The 19,330-nt window shown below is 32.9% G+C and overlaps 1 protein-coding gene across 2 annotated transcripts in view; it reads right to left on the reverse strand.

Annotated features, from left to right (window-relative positions):
* Positions 1 to 16,469: 16,469 nt before the first annotated feature.
* LOC131066304 (vacuolar protein sorting 38) overlaps positions 16,470 to 19,330 on the reverse strand; it is a 93,718-nt gene continuing 90,857 nt past the window's right edge. The window contains exon 6 of one of the 2 annotated variants that reach the window (XM_058001031.2): positions 16,470 to 16,655. In XM_058001031.2, the coding sequence (XP_057857014.1) occupies positions 16,584 to 16,655 (72 nt within the window). In that variant the 3' untranslated portion in view covers positions 16,470 to 16,583. The remainder of the gene's footprint in view (positions 16,656 to 19,330) is intronic. The other variant, XR_009111648.2, reaches the window with a different exon arrangement.

Below are 19,330 nucleotides of genomic sequence, written 5' to 3' on the forward strand. Positions count from 1 at the left end.
GCTATTGGGTGTGTACCTAAGTCAGCAAGCAAAGATTTTCTTCTCTAAGCCAGCTTTTGTAGGGTTAGCATGTTGTGATTGAATTATTATATATCTTGCATGTTTTTTGTGTTTTCATCCCTGAAATTGAAAATGAAATACTGAAACTGGAGAAAACAAATCAAACAATATCAATCAATTCAGTTATAAACGTTGTCTGTGTCCAAACTGGTCTCTGTCAGTCATCGAAACATCAGTCCTTATCAAAAACTGGTAGTTGTCAGTCATTGAAACTTTGTCTGTCAGAATCTCGTCTCTGTCCAATCCTCTGTCGTATGAATTCCTGATCTTGTCAGTCAAAATAGTCAAAATTGCCCAAATTGGCCTACAACGAGCATAAAACTGGTCATCAGCCGCCTGAGCATAAACAACCTTGATAGTGTACCCCTGTCGTTGCGTTGCACGATTTTGTCGATCATCTCGCAGCTAGTTCAAACAACATCTTATCAAACCTAAGTTAACTTAGATAATGTCTTACACGGGATAGATCGTTCCTGAAACTAGACCAGATCTTAGTTACTTCTCTCAAATCACTATGTTAAACGAACAACTAGCTACAATTTGATCTTGACTTCTGCAACACATCTAACTCTCGATCCTATCGATTGTAAATGATTGTTCAAACTAGAAGCTCTTCTAAATTTTTTGACAAAAGTAAGAATCCCATGGCTACCTTAGCTCCAATTCCCATGGCTACCTTGGCTCAAATGCTTCAAGATATCAAGAAAGAAATATATGACATGAAAATCCAACAAAATAAATCAATGACTCCATTTGAAAAACAAATGCATGATATCAAGAGTGAGAAACTTCAAGGAATGCTAAAACGATTATATGATTTGACAATTAAAAACCAACAAATAATTGACAATCAAAAGCCAAATCTCAAATAAGCTCACAAGACACCTTCACCAAGAAATAAAGACATTTCCTCCAAATATCCTCTAGATAGAAAGTTTACACCTTTGGGGCAATCTATTGAGTCGACTTTGAAAGAGCTTCTTGAGCATAATCTTATCATATTGCCTAAAAAGACCACATGGGGGTGTGAATTTTTGAGTAAGTATTGTGCATATCATAGACAAAATGAACATAAAACTTTGAAATGCATGGAATTAAAACATAAGATTCAAGATCTCATTGATAATGGTATCATTGAAATTGAAGATCCTAATGGATCACCTAAAGAAAAAGAAGGAACAACTTCTAAGCATGATCAAAATCATGAACCTATGTCTAGCAAGGCTCCATATGTAGCCTCCATCCCTTTCATGATGCCTTCATCTCCTAAAACTTCTCAGCAACAATCCATACCATCTCCTTCAAACAATGAAACTTCTCATGTTTACCTTCAAGGGCTATCTCCTATGGAAATCCAAGTTAATGCTACAAGTTCCTCTAAAGATTTAAAAATCCCAAATCCTATGCCATCATGCACTCCAATTCCAAACATACCCACTCTAGAGAGTCCCACTCAAAATTCTTCCCCATCATGCCAAAATATGGAGACCTTCCAAGAATCCCCTACGCCTATGCAAAATCCTATCCCTTCCTTAGAAGTGGTTCCATGCCAGGAGGATAATTTGAAGAATGAAGAAACAAGTCCTATCATAAATCAAGATCAAGACACCAAAACTCCTCAATCCCATCTAATGATTGAAAAAGATCCTATCTCCCTAGAATCCCATGAGGATCCCATTATACCTTTCCATTTCTTCCAAGATGATCCCCTTCCATCTCAAGATCAAAGCATCCTTCCTAAGCAATATCATGATGCGTCTTCCACCTTTTCAAATGATCCTATTCAAAATGAAGTCAAACACCCTTCCTACTCTATCCAATGGTCCTCTTCCATGTCAAGATCAAAGTATCCCTTCATCTTCATGTCATAATCCTCCATGTTCACTTCACAGATCCATCATGCCTACAAATCCCTCTCATGATCCTATCATTCCCTACATTCCACCTCCATCTCATAATGGACTCCTGCCTTCTTTCTAGAGAAAAGTGTATCCTACAAGTCAAAATGTTTATAAAGGCAAAGGGGTAAATCTCCACAAGCAAGAACCCCTCCATATTAAAGAAAATGTTAAAGGTCATGGCCTTAGGGGCATTTCTAAAGATGTTGGTATCTCTCATAAATCCTACATTTTTCCAGTTAAATCCAAATATACACTTTCCCATCATCGCTTCCATCCATTCTAGGTCCCTATATCCCTCCATCCCTTATGCGAGGTCAACAAAGGCACACATCTTCGAGTACCTTCCATCCATCTAGAATACCTCCATATCATTCCTATCTATCCACACATCTCCCTCCAAGCAATTTGGATGCCAAGCATAAAAGTCATAAGTCAAGTAATCCACATGTATTCAAGGATCAACATGTCCCATCTAATCAACATGTCAAAACAAAGCAAAATATGATCCAAAAAGAAAAAGATTAATACAAAACACCACAAAGGCCCACAAAGAAAGAAGAAAAGTCAAAATTTATATGGGTTCCTAAGGCACTTGTACAAGCAATGTGCTCTAAGGAACTACAAAAGCATGAAAAATAAAAAAACCATGTGGATCCCTAAGCGGCTTCTTGAAGCACAACAGTCTAAAGAAAACTCCAAATTGGCATCCAAAGTTGTTGTTCCTCCATCCAAACCTTCCGATTCTATTCCTCCATCACCTCCTTCATCCATTTTTGGTTCTTCTTCTCCAAAATCTGTAACCTTTCCTCCATCCAAATCTCAAAATCTGAGATTCACTTCTCCTCCATATGTCCACCATCCCTCAAGGTGTGTGCCAATGTTGATATTTCTAGCATTTCCATATCCATACACAATCTTCCAACATCTCATCCATTATCCAACACCTCTTTTTCACCCTTCCATCCCTCTTATCTAATCCTTTGCATAAATCCTTGCCTTAGTTTCATTTCATTATCCTGCCAACATCTTTGAGCATACCTTCATAGCCATGGTCTATTGCAACTCATATTCTAAGGGTTCCATCCAAAGCAGCGAGACGTTGGGGTCCTTCTTCCATCCCCTATCATGCCTCCATTATCTTCCAAAAGAAAAAGAAAAAATGATGAAAAAGTGAAAAAAAAATTAGAAAAAAAGTAAAGAGAAATAAATTTGTCCTTGTGTGAAAACTACTTCTTGTGGCACCTTGGGAAAGTACCATGATGAAAACCTGGCAAACAGGCATCATGCGTAATCCATTATCCTTTTGCACTTTACACTGGGGGCAATTTCCATCCATGTACATCCATCTATTATCCTTCTTCCTCCATTATCCTTCATCCTCCATTATCCCTCATTTGCTCTATCTACATTCATATCCCTTTTCCACCTTTGATCTTGACAAGGTTAAGGATCTTTACAAGTTTTGTATGTCATATATATTGCACTTGATCCGTACCCTTTATCTCCTATCCATTGCTTGCTTACATGCTTCATTACCACCTTTCATCTTGATTATCCTATTTGCCCCTTATCCAGATCTTTATCAACACTATGGACAAAATGCAAAAACATGTTTTCCACAAACCTCTTGACATGGCCACTTCTTTGGACCATATAGCTTCGTTACACTATATCCTTGCTTCGTTGCACTATATCCTTTCTTACATCGCTAAAATCCTTGGTTTACATTATTATATCTGGACCCTATGCTTAGATTAACGTTGTGAGATAGTCCTTGAAAGAGTCCACCATCATTCGCTTATCCATTCATGTAGTCAAAATCCCTTTTGCCTTGCTAGACATTAGGGGCAAACATTAAAAAATCATAAAAATCATAAAAATTCCTAAACAAAATCATAAAAATCATAAAAAAGTCCTGAAGAAATCCTAAAAATTAGAAAAAGTCCTAAAAAAAAAAGGGATCTTTGCCAAGCAGGTGAAAACCTGGTAAACAAGCACCTCTTGTACTCAAGCGCTCTATCTATCAAAGCAACATTAGCATTTACAGTTTTCATTCTCGCTTTCCTACATCTTTTCTTTCACTTGTGCATATCTTTTAGTCACTTTCGTCGCATCTTGGTTCTTTTGGAATCCTCATGGCTTGAAACCGATCAATGTCCTAATCTTAGGGTAATCGACAGAGCACATTACATGTCCTAAGCAGTATCAACCAAGTCGTCTTTTTGCCAGTGGTACCTTGTCATCCACTCCGAGTCAGTCACCTGTCTCCTAACTACTGAAGAGTTTTATCACTGAGTACAACAAGCAAAACAAGACTACTGAAAACAATCACTAAACTATTTGAGATATGCATGAAATTTTCTTTGTGTATTGTCTTTTACATTGGCTTTCGCTTATTATTCCCTCTGAGTAAGTCAAGGAAGTCTATCTTGACTAAGAGGAGCAAGGATTGGGGGCATAATATTTTCTTTGTTTTCTTCTTTTAGGAATGATTCTGATGATCTGAAAATATCTAATCAATTGGGTGTCTGTGATAAGTGCCTTCACATCAAGGTGAAATCACCACACATACCTCGACTCTTCTTATTTCTAGATTATAGGGAGGTTAGCATCATTTTTTGTTTGTTTTGAGGGAATTTATTTATTGTGCAATTCGGGTCCATGCGTAATCTATCCAAGGATATGAACGAAAAAAGGGTCATTGCGGACAAGATAATTCATATTGCATATGCAAAGAAATGAACTCTATTTTGCCTATTGTGTTTGTAAAACACTCAGTGATGAAAATTAAGTATTCCAAATCTAGTGACTAGGTTTAGGTTGCATTCATCTTAAATTTTATGCATTACAAGTGATTTCAGCATGATAACAATGATCTCTTTATCTTTTGAATGAGAGTTTGAAGTATCATCATTTCTAAGCTAAGTGGTCTCTCTTTTTCATCGTTTCTCTGATTGAGTACTTGTGTATTGAGATGTTAGCTGCATACATGAGCATCTTATATAGATCCATACATTTCATTTTATATTTATTTGCATTCATATTATTGCATGAAGAAAATAAACATTTGCATTACTAGTTACTCATTCTCATTTATTTGCATAAAAAGAAACAAAAATAAACATCCATATTCCATTTTTATTCATTCATCTATACTGAAAATATATGCATACATATAGAATAAAGCATATAGAACAACATCTCATAATCAATTAACACAAGTACGATGAAATCAAATCAAGAGCTCGTAAATCGGCTGTCCTGAGTCCATTTTCGGGATCGAAATCGAAATCTGATGTCAATTCTCTCATCGAAATTTCACGATGTTGACCACTTAGCGCTTTCATCAACTGCTCATTCTCTTCTTCAATTTGCGCTCAATTTTCCGTTAATCAACACTAAATCTCAATTGAATTCTCATATTAACTTTGATTTTAATCTTCAACATTAATCTTTGTGCTCAAATAACTTATCATCGCTACAAAAAAAAATTGCCTACAATCATTGCGCAACCCTCTCTATCTTTCGATTTCGCTCCCGAGGGGGCATACTCATGACCTCAAAGTCAAGAATTTCCTTCAAAAATCTTCATTGCAAGTCGAGCAGCTAATCTTTTCTAAACATCAAACAAGACCTCATCGCTAGGGGCATCTCAACTTCATCGCTTTATATCAAGTTGAGATTTCTCGACCCTGTGAATTGAATCAATCGCTAGGGGGATATCAGTTTTATCGCTTCATATCAAGCTGATATTTTCTTTGTCTGAGTCAGTCTCTTAATGTTAATCAGTTTCATCGCTTTTCATCAAGATGATTATTCATTTAAACTCAATCAAGGGTTTAAAGAGTATCTTCGATCACACTCAATCTAAGCAGGTGTTCAGTTTCATCGCATCGAATCAAGCTAGACAGTTTATCATCGCTCATCGTATCTTGATCAATCAATTTCAAGATCGGTTTTGTCTTCGCTCACTGAGTCTAGTTCAATCAAGTCCTAGATCAGTAAGATCCGCTTCTTGATCAATCAAGTTCAAGTTCGGTATCTTTGCTCTTCATCGGTCCTAGTTCAATCAAGTTCGGGATCGGTTTCACTTTAATCAACTCTGTTCAGTTTCATCACTTCAAAACAAGTTGAATACCTCGCTATTCATCTGGTTCGTGATCAATCAAGTTCACAACTGGTATCTCCTAGATATCAAATTTTCTTTGAACCAACGCGTTGCTCGCACATTTATTCAAAGAGGGGCAAATGTAATACCCTAAAAATGGTCATCTAAACCATGAGCCCCTAATCTCAACAACGTCGCCAAGGTCCTAACCAAAGGCAATTAAATAAATCTTGAGCACACAATTAATTCTTTAATCATTAATGTCACATGGCAAAATTAATGACTCAATATTAATTAAATATTTATTTAATTAATTAAATCATTCCAAGTAAATCATTTTAAACAATTATCTTATTTATTTTAATTAAATATCTTTTGCATATTTAATTAAATAAATGAATTTGCCATTAAATCATCAAAAAGAGGAATTAATTTAAAAAATAAATAAAAATTGCCATAAATCTTCAAAAAAGGAAACAAATCAAGAAAGAGGAATTGGAAATTAGGAGCACAAATCTTCAAAAAAGGAAACAAATCAAAAAAGGAATTAATTGACAAAAAAAAGAATTAATTGAGAAAAGAAATCAATTGGAGATAATCTTGAAAAATAAATTAAAAAATTGATAAATAATCTCAAAGAAAACAATTAAAACAATTAAATATTAAAATTGAATGAAATAGAGAATAAATCAATTTTTTCTGATTTTATCTTAATTTTAGTTCAATTTCCTTTAAAATTGAGAAAAGCATCCACTCACATCAATTCACCTGGATTGTGCTTCCTCTTGGAAAATCTTGACCGCTCATCATCATTTGATCTCAACCGTTGGTTTCTTTCTGAATTTTCTATAAATTCAGGCTCTCGTCTCTCATTCAAAAATCCTAATGAATATATTGTTATTATGTTGTTTTTGCTCTAGGTTCATTGAGAATTTGCATTGAGATATTGCATATTATTTATTTCATATTTATTAAATCATTTAGCTTAAATATTCATATATTGCTTAAATCATGTTAGATTAATCTTGCATATCTAGCTTAAATCTTGCATCCATTTAGCTCATATTCATGCTCAATATAGATTTAAAAATCTTTCGTTTAGGTGTTGTCTAGTCACTGGATAGCTTAGCAATCTGAGAGCAATCTAAACTCGCATCTACTAGAAGGCAATGGGTCGCTTTGTAATGGTTTATTATTCATTGATTATTGATTTACTAACCATGCATCTAATGACTTAATTGAAGTGTTGTGTATTCCAAATACAGATACAGGTCCAGTTTTCACACACACACATGTGACTTAATCTTTTTCCTTTTCTTTATAGACTCATACTCAAAGTAGACATATCAAGGAGTAGATCAACATAGCATAACATTATTGATCATCTTGTACGATTGATGTGTTCTAGTATTTATTTTGACAATGTGTTTTGAATCAAACGTTAATTGTCTCCTCAAACTTTGGACTAGACTTTGAGAGCTCTATTGAGACTCTCATATCTCTCCATTTCTAGAGGATATTATTGTAGATTGTCTCAATTTCCTTGATGTAGATAGAATACCCTTTGATGATGATACTTTTGAAGAGCTTGACTATACTTATAGTTCATAGATTTGTCTCCTTGTTTCCACTCTCATTAAGATCATATCTCCATCTTTTGTTGTTGTTGATGAGATTAGTATCGCTACATCTATAGACCCTATTAATTAAATGCAATAGGTCATTCATCCTCTTCTAGACATGGCTATTTGGGATTCATATCTATCAAACATATCATATTTATTTGTCGAGTCTCATATAGTAATATTTGGAGGATTCCTTTTAGGATATTCATCTCCTCACTCATGGCCACCATATTATCACTATTAGACCATCATCATTATCTTTGGATCTTGATCTACATCAATCTTCAAAAGATTTTGGATTGGCATCACCTAATTCTAACATGTGGACATTTGAGCAATTTTTAGAGCCACATTTGGATTTGGATTCCTTATACATCTATATTATGAGAATGGATTCTCCAATCACCAACAAATCTATCTCTTCCTAATGTAAGAAATGTTGTTTGTAGGCATTGGATTGTGTTATGCCTTCAAGCTTTCATCATTTGCACAAGAGCTACTTCTTTTGGGGGATTCATCTTCTCTTCCTTTGGGAGGATATTCAATGTATTTATGTGGAAAACATAGTCTTTAGGGGAATCATATCAAGTCTTCCTTTCCCTCTTATTCGTTTACATTTATTTCATTTACTCTCTTTTGGAGAGGAGTTTTTTTTCCATGAATTTTTCTCATTTTCTCTAGTTATGAGAGATTCATTTGTTTGTACATAGGTACATCATCAAACCTTGCAGTTGGGACCCGTCTATGCATTCATTTGCATTTATCCATGCATTCATCATTAGATTTTTTAGCTTATCTCTTAGTTGTACTTAAGGGGGTGTTAAAACAAAATTAAATATCGCTTTGTGAATTAATTAGGTCTTCTTTTTTATTTTATCGTACTTAAACTAAACTTAGGAAAGCTCATTTTTTCCTAGGTTGTGCTCTTTTTGTCTCAATGCATAAGATGACGACACTTGTCATGATCTAACTTAAATATTCTCATTTAGGGTTTCATATAGGGTTGGTTTTTTGTGTTTTTCTTATTATAAGGACTCACTATTGCATTGTATAATCATTAAAAAAAATGAATCAATACAATTATCAAAGTTGCATAGCAAATTAGTCATTTTTTTCTCTATTTGTGATTGGTTTTTTGGTTGCAAGTGATTTATGGTAGTTGGGGGTTCAAAAATCAACTACAACATGAACTGTGTTTAACTTCGATGAGTGAGATGAAGGATGACTAGAGTACCTTATGTTTGTGCAAGTGGGAGTTTAATTCATTTTAAAGTCTACACAAGACCAACTGCTGCCCAAGTAGTAAGGGTTCGTAGTCATTTCATAGCTAAAAGAGGATCTCAAAGTAATTTTGGGACAACTCCAAGTACTTCATTTGTTAACATGACAGTTTTACATAGCAAATCGACACTAAACGACTTCGTAGATTTGTGGATTAATATTGAAAATGAGATGTTTAAAGCAAGAGACCCACTAATGGATATGTTTCCATTATGTTTAATGATGTTATCAATTGAATGAATTGGTTGTTTGTGTTTGTTTTGTCCACTATAGAAATACAATACATGGTAACAACTCATGCTTATAAGAAAATCATCTAACTTGAGAAATTGTGTTCAAATGTGAGAATGTCTAAGATCTATTACAGTTCTATGTGATAGTCAAAGTATCATATGTCTAACAAAGAATACAATTTTTTGTGCAAAGACAAATCATATTGACGTCTAATATAATTTTGTTTGTGACATCGTAAAGAATGAGAGGCTGATACTAGAGAAAGTTACACTTTACAAAATGTTGCAAATGCATTGACAAAGTTAGTAAGCACAAAAATATTTAGGTATTGTTATGATTCTATAAGCCTCTCAATCCCTTAGCAATTAGTTGATAATGTTGGTACTTCATTTTCTCTTACAAGGTGTTTGGTAAGTGGGAAAGTCTTGCAAAAAGGTGTCTCAACCTTGCAACTAATTTTGCAAAAATAAAAATAAAAACATATTTTCAAACTATGAAATAGAAAAGCTCAATTTTTGAAATATAAAGTGAGTTTTGGGCCAAAATAAAACAATTGGTTTGTTCTTAGTAGCTTCTAAGGATGTTGGTAAATATTTTTCAAATCTATATTTTTTTTTAAAAAGGCCTCAAAAGCCTCTTGATCAAAAGTTATGGCCTTCTAAAGTTGGACCTCCCCAATAAAAATGTAAAAATATTTAAGATAGATAGAGGGGTTATAAGAGAGTTACACTTGTTGACCACCTTATTACAATATATATAGATGTGTCGTTAGGCATCTTTGAATGGATATAATGAAACCAAAATAGAACATCAAATTTAGTGCAAGGGTTATGAAGCACTTGTGGTAGGTGTAACGATGTGCTATTTTTAACCTATTAACTCATCTTGGGATTTGAGTGTTGGTTTTCTAACTAGATATTTGGGCACCATTTTTTTATGTGGTTTTAGCTCATCATTTTGTAATCACCACTTGATGGTTTCATGTATTAGCTCTCTTATTTATTAGGTGCTTGAGATAAAATTATTTGATGGTTGATTTGCAAGTATTGTTATACTATTAGAATTTATCCAATTGTATGTTGTAAGAGAAAGTCCTTGAGATTGCATTATAATCTTTATCGTTGATAATACAATTTGTTTGTGTTTTTTTTGATGTGGTATTTTTCTCATGTACACTTGGTTGATATTTTTGTTTATTTTATGTTTCTTGTTTTTGTTATTGTAAAGATCTAATATTTGCACAATACTCTCTAAGATTAATTTAGGAAGTGTTTTCATGTATCTTGCATACTTTCAAAAGTTGCCAAGAGTTGTATCGAACATTGTATGCCTACCCAATGTTGAATATCATAGTCACTTATTTCGTAAAAAGAGCAAATTTGTTTGTGTTATCAACGAGAGGTGCTTTCTATGCAAACCTTTCAAGAGGAGGATGTAATTCAAAATTATCATGTCGATTATTCCTTTGAAAGTTCCCTTGGTACTATTGTAGTTGGTTATTTAATGGAAATTGCATCTTTTTGTTTGCCATATCATTGACCACTTGTTGAAGGGAACCCATTTAATTTAAGAACTTTATACTAATGATATCTTTTTCTAATTTTGAGCTAATGACGATCATGTCATCTTCAATCTTGATTGTTTGTGCCTGGGCTCTTTCAAGCTCATCAATTTCACAAGTTTTGGTCAAAAAAATTGATGAAAGGTGTAGTGCCCTTCCCTCTTTTGGCTTGTCAGACCCTGTGATTTGTGTTCTGTGTGGTTCAACCCTTATTTTGATGTTGGTCGATTTTGGTTTTGGATTGTGATGCTTGTCTATGCTTCCTAAATTTCTATGTGACTGTGATATTTCATGTTATGTGGATGATCAGAATAATGATGTTTTGAGCATGTGATGTTATATGATGTATCTTCGCTCTGTGTGTTAGATGATTATAGATAGAATATTTTTGTAATGATAAATTTTATCTTGATGCTCTTAGATGTATATCTACCTTGATCTTGCATTGCATATTATCTCTGATGTTATATGGTTGTGATTGATAATTATATGTCAATGTCTTCGATGGAATCATATGATGTAGTTTATGATGCGATTATTAGATGCTATCCATATACAATATTTCATTATTGGGCTAGTTTATTTATGAGTTTCTTTACATTTAACGATGTATACTGAGTTGATGTACACTGCTTCTATATTTGATGTACTTGGGTTAAAGGAAAAAGCGTCGCACTTCTCTTTACGGTCAAGCTATGTTGCTTCCATTCCCAATTCATGGTATGATATTTTGTGGATTATATATATGTTCGACAATTTGTTTATGCAACTACAGGTATCGAGCATCAACTCCACCTAAATCTTCGGGTCTAAGCATGCTCTCCAACCCAATGGTAAAGTGGACAAAGGAGATATCAATCAGACCCATGTCAGGCACCCTAGTTCTTTGTTCGTCAGGTCTTGTCAGTCGTCACCCTCTATTAGCTTACGATGTTTTGAGTTTGTTGTAATTTGTTACTCCTATTTATAGTATAATAATTCTTGTTGAGTGATTAGTATTTTATCTCTCTTCGTATTTGGGATATGTTTGTTTAATTAATTAATAAATTGTGATTGTGATACTTAAAGCTTTAAAATATTTAAATCAATTAATTATTTCAAAAAGAGAATTTATAAGGGAATTAAAAATAACAACTATTTATTTAAAAGTTAGTAATTAATAATTCATTATTGTTGTCTCGTTGATCTATTATAAACATTTAATTAAATATTTCTTTAATAATCTTATTATCACTTATTGCTTTTTTTAAAAAATATTATTACTTACTGTTTTAAAAATTAAATCTAAAAGAAAATAATTATTATTTATTTTAATTAATATCATGCATGTGCATGTGGGGGTTACAAAATAATTTAATGGATTTAATTATTGGAGGAATCTTGCATGTTGGGAGATACATTTTGAAAAAAGGGTATTTTTTAATTTTTGGTGGCCGATTTTTTGGAAGCAGGGGGAGTTTTGTCGTGAATATGGCTCTGCATTTTTGTCTTCTCTCTGGTTTTCTAGTTTGCGGGTTTTGAGAGGAAGAATTTTGGGATATTTCTGGCTCTTGGAAAACGAATTTTTGGGAAGGGATTTTGGAGAAATTGCTTGTAAAATCAGGTTTGGAGCTCATTGTTTGATATCCTACAAATACTGCTTCTCTATTTTCTTCCTGGAAAGTGAAAAAAAGGTAAGAAATCTAGTTATTTCCCTTGCATGATTTAAAAATTTGGGTCCCAATTCGGGAAAGTGGGTTCAAATTAGGATTATTTGGATCTAGTGTTTTGGAATTTGTTTTTCAAAAAGACTTATTGTTTATGTGGATATTGATCTTTGCAAGTTCGAAATTGCTCTTTAATTATTTATTTTCATTTAACATCTATAGTTAATAAAATTTAGGTTTTATATATATATATATATATATATATATATATATATATATATATATATATATATATATATATATATATATATATATATATATATATATATATATATATATATATATATATATATATATATATATATATATATATATATATATATATATATATATATATATATCGAAATGTTTATTTTGAATTTCCTGCAGCTCTGTTATTTCTCGTATCGAAATCATTTGGTTCTTGTTAAATCCTGTTGCATTGCTTTGGGTTTGATTGTCGATTGGGATGTGGGGAGGCTCAACCCCACAACTATGGGGGAGCCGAAACCCACGAAGTGGGATGGTTCTCCCCACAACCATGGGGGAGCCTTCACCCACCGAGTGGGTAGCCTACGGCCCCCTTCCTTCCCGTATACTCCCTGCAATGGCCGCCTTTCAACTTATTCATTGTGCGATGTTTCTTGTTTATGCTCGATCGATATATATATTTATCGTATTCTATTTTGTATTGTGTATGATATATATAAAGATTTTTTTCTTTTATGAATTATATATATATTCGTTATCACTCTTAGATTTTGGAATATAGAAGTTTTCAGTGAATGTGTTTAAAATCCAAGTTATAATGTGATTGTATGAATATTTGTAAATTTTATTTTTGAGCTCTACGTTCTCTCTTATTGATATTGATCCAATCATGATTGTGGATGGATAGAAATGTATTTAGTTATCGTTAAGAAATGTTCATTGAAAAGTAGTTTTTATTGTGGAGATGAGAATCGAATGAATTTTTATGTTTTGAATTTTGAATATTGTAGACTTGATGAATTAATGAAGTTATAGAACTCCTTGGTTTAACAGTAGAATTGTACTCGCTACGTTTGGTTTTATGAGTCCATGGTATTGGTTTGTTTTGTCCATCATTGTTGGATGCTCGGTTATGATGCTTTAAATGTATTTAGCTTCCAAAGGCTTGGTCGTTAGAGTTCCTTTTGTGCATGTTTCTCATTGTCCATGAATGTTATGAGATTAGCGTCATGCTAGACCTCCTTGTTAGTCGAGCCTTCATTGTTGGTCATTGATGTACTATTTCTCTTGATATTTTGAATCAGTGGAATTTTGTGTGCTAGATGGTCATTCCTAGCCTATTGATGTTATTACTCCTTTTTGGGAGTCTTTTCTAGCATGTGTACTAAGCCATGCTATGGTTGGAATCCTTTCACTCGTGTGTTTGGGATATCATGGTCTTGTATTTTATATTTTGTTGGGGGTTGGGACCCAAAGTGGCCACCTGGGTAACTCAATGGAAGTTTTGTAAACAAGTGATAACCTAATTAATGAACTTGGGTGGGTAGTTAGTTCACATTAATTAAGATGATTCTATGATGCCTCATTGCCCGCAAACGCTCGTATAGGTTTGGGGTAAGTGGAGAAGGGCCTGGAATGACTTCCACCAATCTTGTCTCCTCAAAAGGTTGGTGTGGTCTACTAGCGTATGTATGGGGCTCGAGGGTGGGGAGAGGTCACCAAGGTAACCCAGGATGGGGGTCGGGACCTAGTGAAGACCTACCAGGGTAAGCCATGGCATCCTAGTGATGGCACTCTTTCCCTTTGCTCCCTAGTGGTAACCCGCATCTTTATCCTTCCGTGTATTGTTGAGCTTCCAGAAGTGGTTGGTTTTCTCATGTTTGTTGTCCTTCTGTGGTTTTCTTGGGGCCTCTGGAGTTTGGATTTTATTCATATATGTTTGCCTGTGGTGTTCCCTTGTGAGCCTTCTATATGTTTAGATTAAATTGATTCTTGTTTAGTACTGTTATATTGATTCTTCTGTGAGTCATGTTGGTACCCTTGAATGTCTTGCTTTCGCCTAGAGGGTATGGTTGGTACCTCCTAGCATGGGGGGTGGACCTTATGGTGCCACATGGTTGGATGGAGTGCTTTTCGCACCCATTGGGTTTAGCTCCTTCAGCTTCATGATTGTAATGGCTCGAGAGAAGTGGTACTAGATTCATGTATTCTTCCCTTCTTGGGACTCTTGGAGATTTGTATATTAAGGAACCATTATTATGTATTTGTAATTCTTATGTAAACTCTCAAGTAATGTAATGAGAATCTTGTATCCATGTAATGATTTATATTGTAATTTGTACAGCAGTTCCTTGTTAATATTTGAGTAGATGTTCAACCTCATGTTGCATCATTATGGGGCCTTGAGGACATTTGATAGTTCATTATTGTTTGATAGTTGATTATTGTGCTTCATTATGTATCTTGTTAAATGTATCTCTTAGCCTTTGTATATGTTATCTTAAATTTTTATTTATTTTTAAAAAAAATCATTCGCTTTTTTCTTGTTCATGGTTGTTTAGTCCTCTGGGCCTCATGGCGGGGCATGACAAAAGGACATTGATGAAGCAACTCAAGGATTTGTTGAGAAATCTTTAAAAAAATATTAAATATTTCATCACTTCAATCTTGCAACAAACTCCCTTATGGGCTAATTATTATTCTTCCTCAAATAAGATAGTCACAAGATAGTTGGGCAAAAATAAACTGAGTGTTTTCAACCAATTTGAAGCATAATAAAAATTTCCCCTTCATGATTTCCCAAATGTGATGCAGCCTATTATAAGATGACATAACCAATTCATTGTTGCTTCAACCAAGCTTTTAACAAAAAGGTCTAACTATAACATCTTTGTGTGAAACCCCCAATATAACATATGTTCTAGTGAATACTAAGATATTTTCATCAAAATGTTGTGTATCATCACCATGAAATTTCAAATTTTGTGAGCCTTGTTAAAAATTGTGAGAAATTGCAAGTGCCAAGGGACCAATTTAATGGAAAATGAAGTGGATCATTAGGATCATCATGATCATAATCACCCATTACTTGAAATGGTTCTTTAATTAGATTTGAATTTCCTTTAAAGATAAATAAAGTTCTTAAACCATTGGTGAACATGAATCTTTACTTCTATGTGTTTAAAGAGATGTCTATAAAACATGATCAAGAATCCTTACATCCATAATCTAATGTATACTTTATAAGCTAAGATAAAAAGATTTCAACCAATAGCAATAAGATTTTCTACTTAAAAATTCAACTTGCATCTTGTTCCCCAACAAAGTTGCTACCAAAAACTTTAGGATGTTTTCTTATTCTTGCTCAAACCAACATCAATTATGTTCTAACATAGAAGCTAAAGAGCCAAATGGTTATTTAATTAGTAGAAGAAGCTCCCTAATTTAACTCTCTTAAAATTTAAAACTACTAGACTAGGCTACTACTTATGAACATTATACAATTTATATCATGTAAACAAAATAGTTGAAAAACATGTGTCTTTTGATCTTGAAAGTAGTCCTTGTCTCACAATGAGGTTTTATCCTTTTGCGAGTAAACTATAACACAAATTTCAACACTGATGCTTATGATTAAAATAGGGATACACGTCAACAAATGGATTGATCTAAACAAAAAACCACAGCACTATAACAACAACTAATAAAGAACAGCTTCACAAAATAGAAGATTGATGTCACAAAAAGTTAAACAAACTTATTTATTATTTAACTGCCAAACTTGCACAATTACAATACAAAATTCTAACTCTATAATTTGAATGAAAACTTCAACATAAGCTTACTCCTCATTTATATGTTCAAAGCATTGATTTCAAAACTCAAAAGAAGAAGCTTCTAAGAATAAAATAACATAATATTTCCCATAAAATCATGCAACGCTATCCATAAGCCCTAAAAAGCAAAAAATCATCTTCTCAAACAATCTAATCCTAAAACAAATATTTAAATACAAAGGCCTAATAATAGGCATATCTACATCCCCTTTGAAAAAAAGCAATTTTTGGCACTTCAAAATTGTTTTTTAAAATCTAAAATAACTTTGACATTCAAACTTCGATAAATATTTTTAAGACTCTAAAATATGGCAGAAAACAAAGCTTGTGACAATTGTTGGAACCAAGCCTGGAATTTGACAATCAGCCCTACCTGTCATGTGAATTTTTGATGACGTTTTAGTCATTTCAATGCCTTTCATTTGACGTTTTAAGAAAAATATTAACTGTCAAAAAATATAAAATCAATGCACATCTTTCTTGGGAAGAAATGAAAATCATTATCTTAATGAGAAAATAATGATAAATTAGTAATACGTGCAAAAATCTTAAATTTACTGAATAAGTTTCTAAATTAATACACTAATATACTAATATATATTATATATTAACATTAAATGATAATCAATTAATAATTACTAATTTAGTAATAATAAACATTTAAATTTTAAAATTATATATATTATGACAAGTTTCTATAACAATCTTATTAAATATATTTAAAAAATTAAATTGACTAAGTTTCTAAATTCATATATAAAAAAATAGAATATATTGTAAAAATTCATATTAAAATATTTTATCAAATATATTCTATCATTTCAATTATGACAAGTTTCTAAATTCATATGAAAAAATAAAACTATTCTAAAAAACCATATTAAAATATTATAAAATTAGAAACAACTACATCCTTCCATATTCTAAATCCTTCCATTTCAAAATATTCTAAATAAATTTGTATTTTTATAATAAACATTCTAAACTAATATATATATTACCTACTATATTTTTTTACGGTTTATTTATAATTTGAAGTGTCATCTATCTATACGGTTTTAGAAAAAAATAGCATATCAATGCATACGTTCTACTAATTCTTTAAGCTGTCAAATACGGTTCAAAAGTGAAAAAACGGTCATTTTGCCTGTCAAATTCCAGGCCTGGTTGGAACCTTATCCTTGAATATAAAATTGATGACTCTATATAAAAGCAACATTTTGGAAAAAACATTTTTAAATCAGAATTTATTTTTTAACCTATAATCATTCCTTTAAAAAATATACTTAAAATAGCAAATTTAAAAAACAATTCTCGTCATCCTTCCTTAAAAACCATAATTACTAAAATAGAGTTGTTTTGAAAATTGGATGGATTTTCTATTGAATACCTAAAATCCTATGCATCAAAATTTTGCCCCACTCAGATCTGGATTTTCCTACACTGGAAGAATTTTGTCATAGTAGAACGACCTGAAATGTGTGATTATTGAAACTTTTGAGTTGCCTTATCATTATAGGAATTTTTATGTCGCAACGCAAGCTTAAAAAATGTGACTGCAGGAAATTTTAGGTGGTGACACCGGCTTACAAGTGTAACAGTAGGAATTTAAAGGGCAACTAACTTTATGTTTATTTCCTTAAAAAAAATTGTGGTGCTTTTGCATTGGCTGTGCCACTCGAAAAGTGTAGTTTCTTCTTCTTCTTTGACTTCGTACATTTATCGTGTTTTTTATTAGGCTTTGTCACATTTGTTGCACTTCTACGCTTGTAACGCCACGTAAAAAGTGTAGCACTTAAACTCTTCACTTTTCATGTTGGTCACATTTTTCATATTACATTGCCAATTTTGTTGCATTTTATTTTCGGGGTAATTCCCTTGTTTTCTTTTACTTTACATTCCAATCGCATTTTCTAAGTCATTCGCCACTTAAGTATCTCTTTGGATTTGCATTTCTAGCCTCCAATGCAACCGCTTGAGATTTTTTCTATATTGTTATGGTTTTTTACCCATTCAACCATTTAAAGCACTACTTTCTAATGACAGCCATTTTTAGGTTGCCAATCAAACTTTTGTTTAGTGACGTTTTTATGTTTCTCCTTTCTTCCTTTTGCCTTGCACTAATATGTCACTTGAATGAAGTGCTAGAATAATTCTCTTTGATAAACACTAAACTTGCAATCAAGTCCAAAGCTTTGGCATTTCCTGCATCCTTCTTTATTGCTATCAATTCAAGAGCTTGATCACCTTTATCCATTATCCCCCCTACTGCAAACATTCTCAACTTTGACAAAGGTCGAGCAACACTTGACAACTTGGCTATTTAACGGAAAGAATACTTTACTGATATTGATAACACGATAAGAATGATATAATTACTGACTACAGATGAAATTTTATGAAAGTACTAATTTTGGCATTAAATAGGAGTCAAGAGCGCTAAGTGCAAAAATCAGCGAAGTAGAAAAAAAAGGAATTTTGACTGTTTTGATGCAGTGAATTAACTATGGGTGAGGCTTGCAAGTTTTTGCATCAAACTCATGAGTTTTATGGTTTTTTGGATCACTACTCGTGAATATGTCACAAGTACTCGTGAGTCTACTAGTTAATTGCAGAATTTTTAATTCAGTTTATACATTTGACATTTCTATCTATTAAGCAATAGGAATTGTAGAGGAGACTAGCGTGTCATTTTGACATGGTGATAAACATCGTTGACGGAACTCTTACCAGAAGCTGATGACACCTTCAACAATGCTGAACGCTTTTTTATGGGACATATGGCTGATGCGAACAAAATTGTGCCTTCAAGTTTAAATATGCATTGAATCAAATGTAGCATAGCAACCCAAAATACCGTAACTACTCCGCTTTGATCACTTCTAATATTTGGCTTTGTGATACCATCTTGGTAGATGATCTCTGCTTTGTTTTTTTAGGGTTCTATAGTCCTTCATTTTTTATAAGACTTATTTTTTGGGTATAAGTTTTTGCCATAGCAAGGAAGACATGGGACTGGTATTAGTACGGGAGATGCAGATGGGTGCT

Source organism: Cryptomeria japonica, chromosome 8 (assembly GCF_030272615.1).
Source record: "Cryptomeria japonica chromosome 8, Sugi_1.0, whole genome shotgun sequence".
Lineage (NCBI taxonomy): Eukaryota > Viridiplantae > Streptophyta > Pinopsida > Cupressales > Cupressaceae > Cryptomeria > Cryptomeria japonica.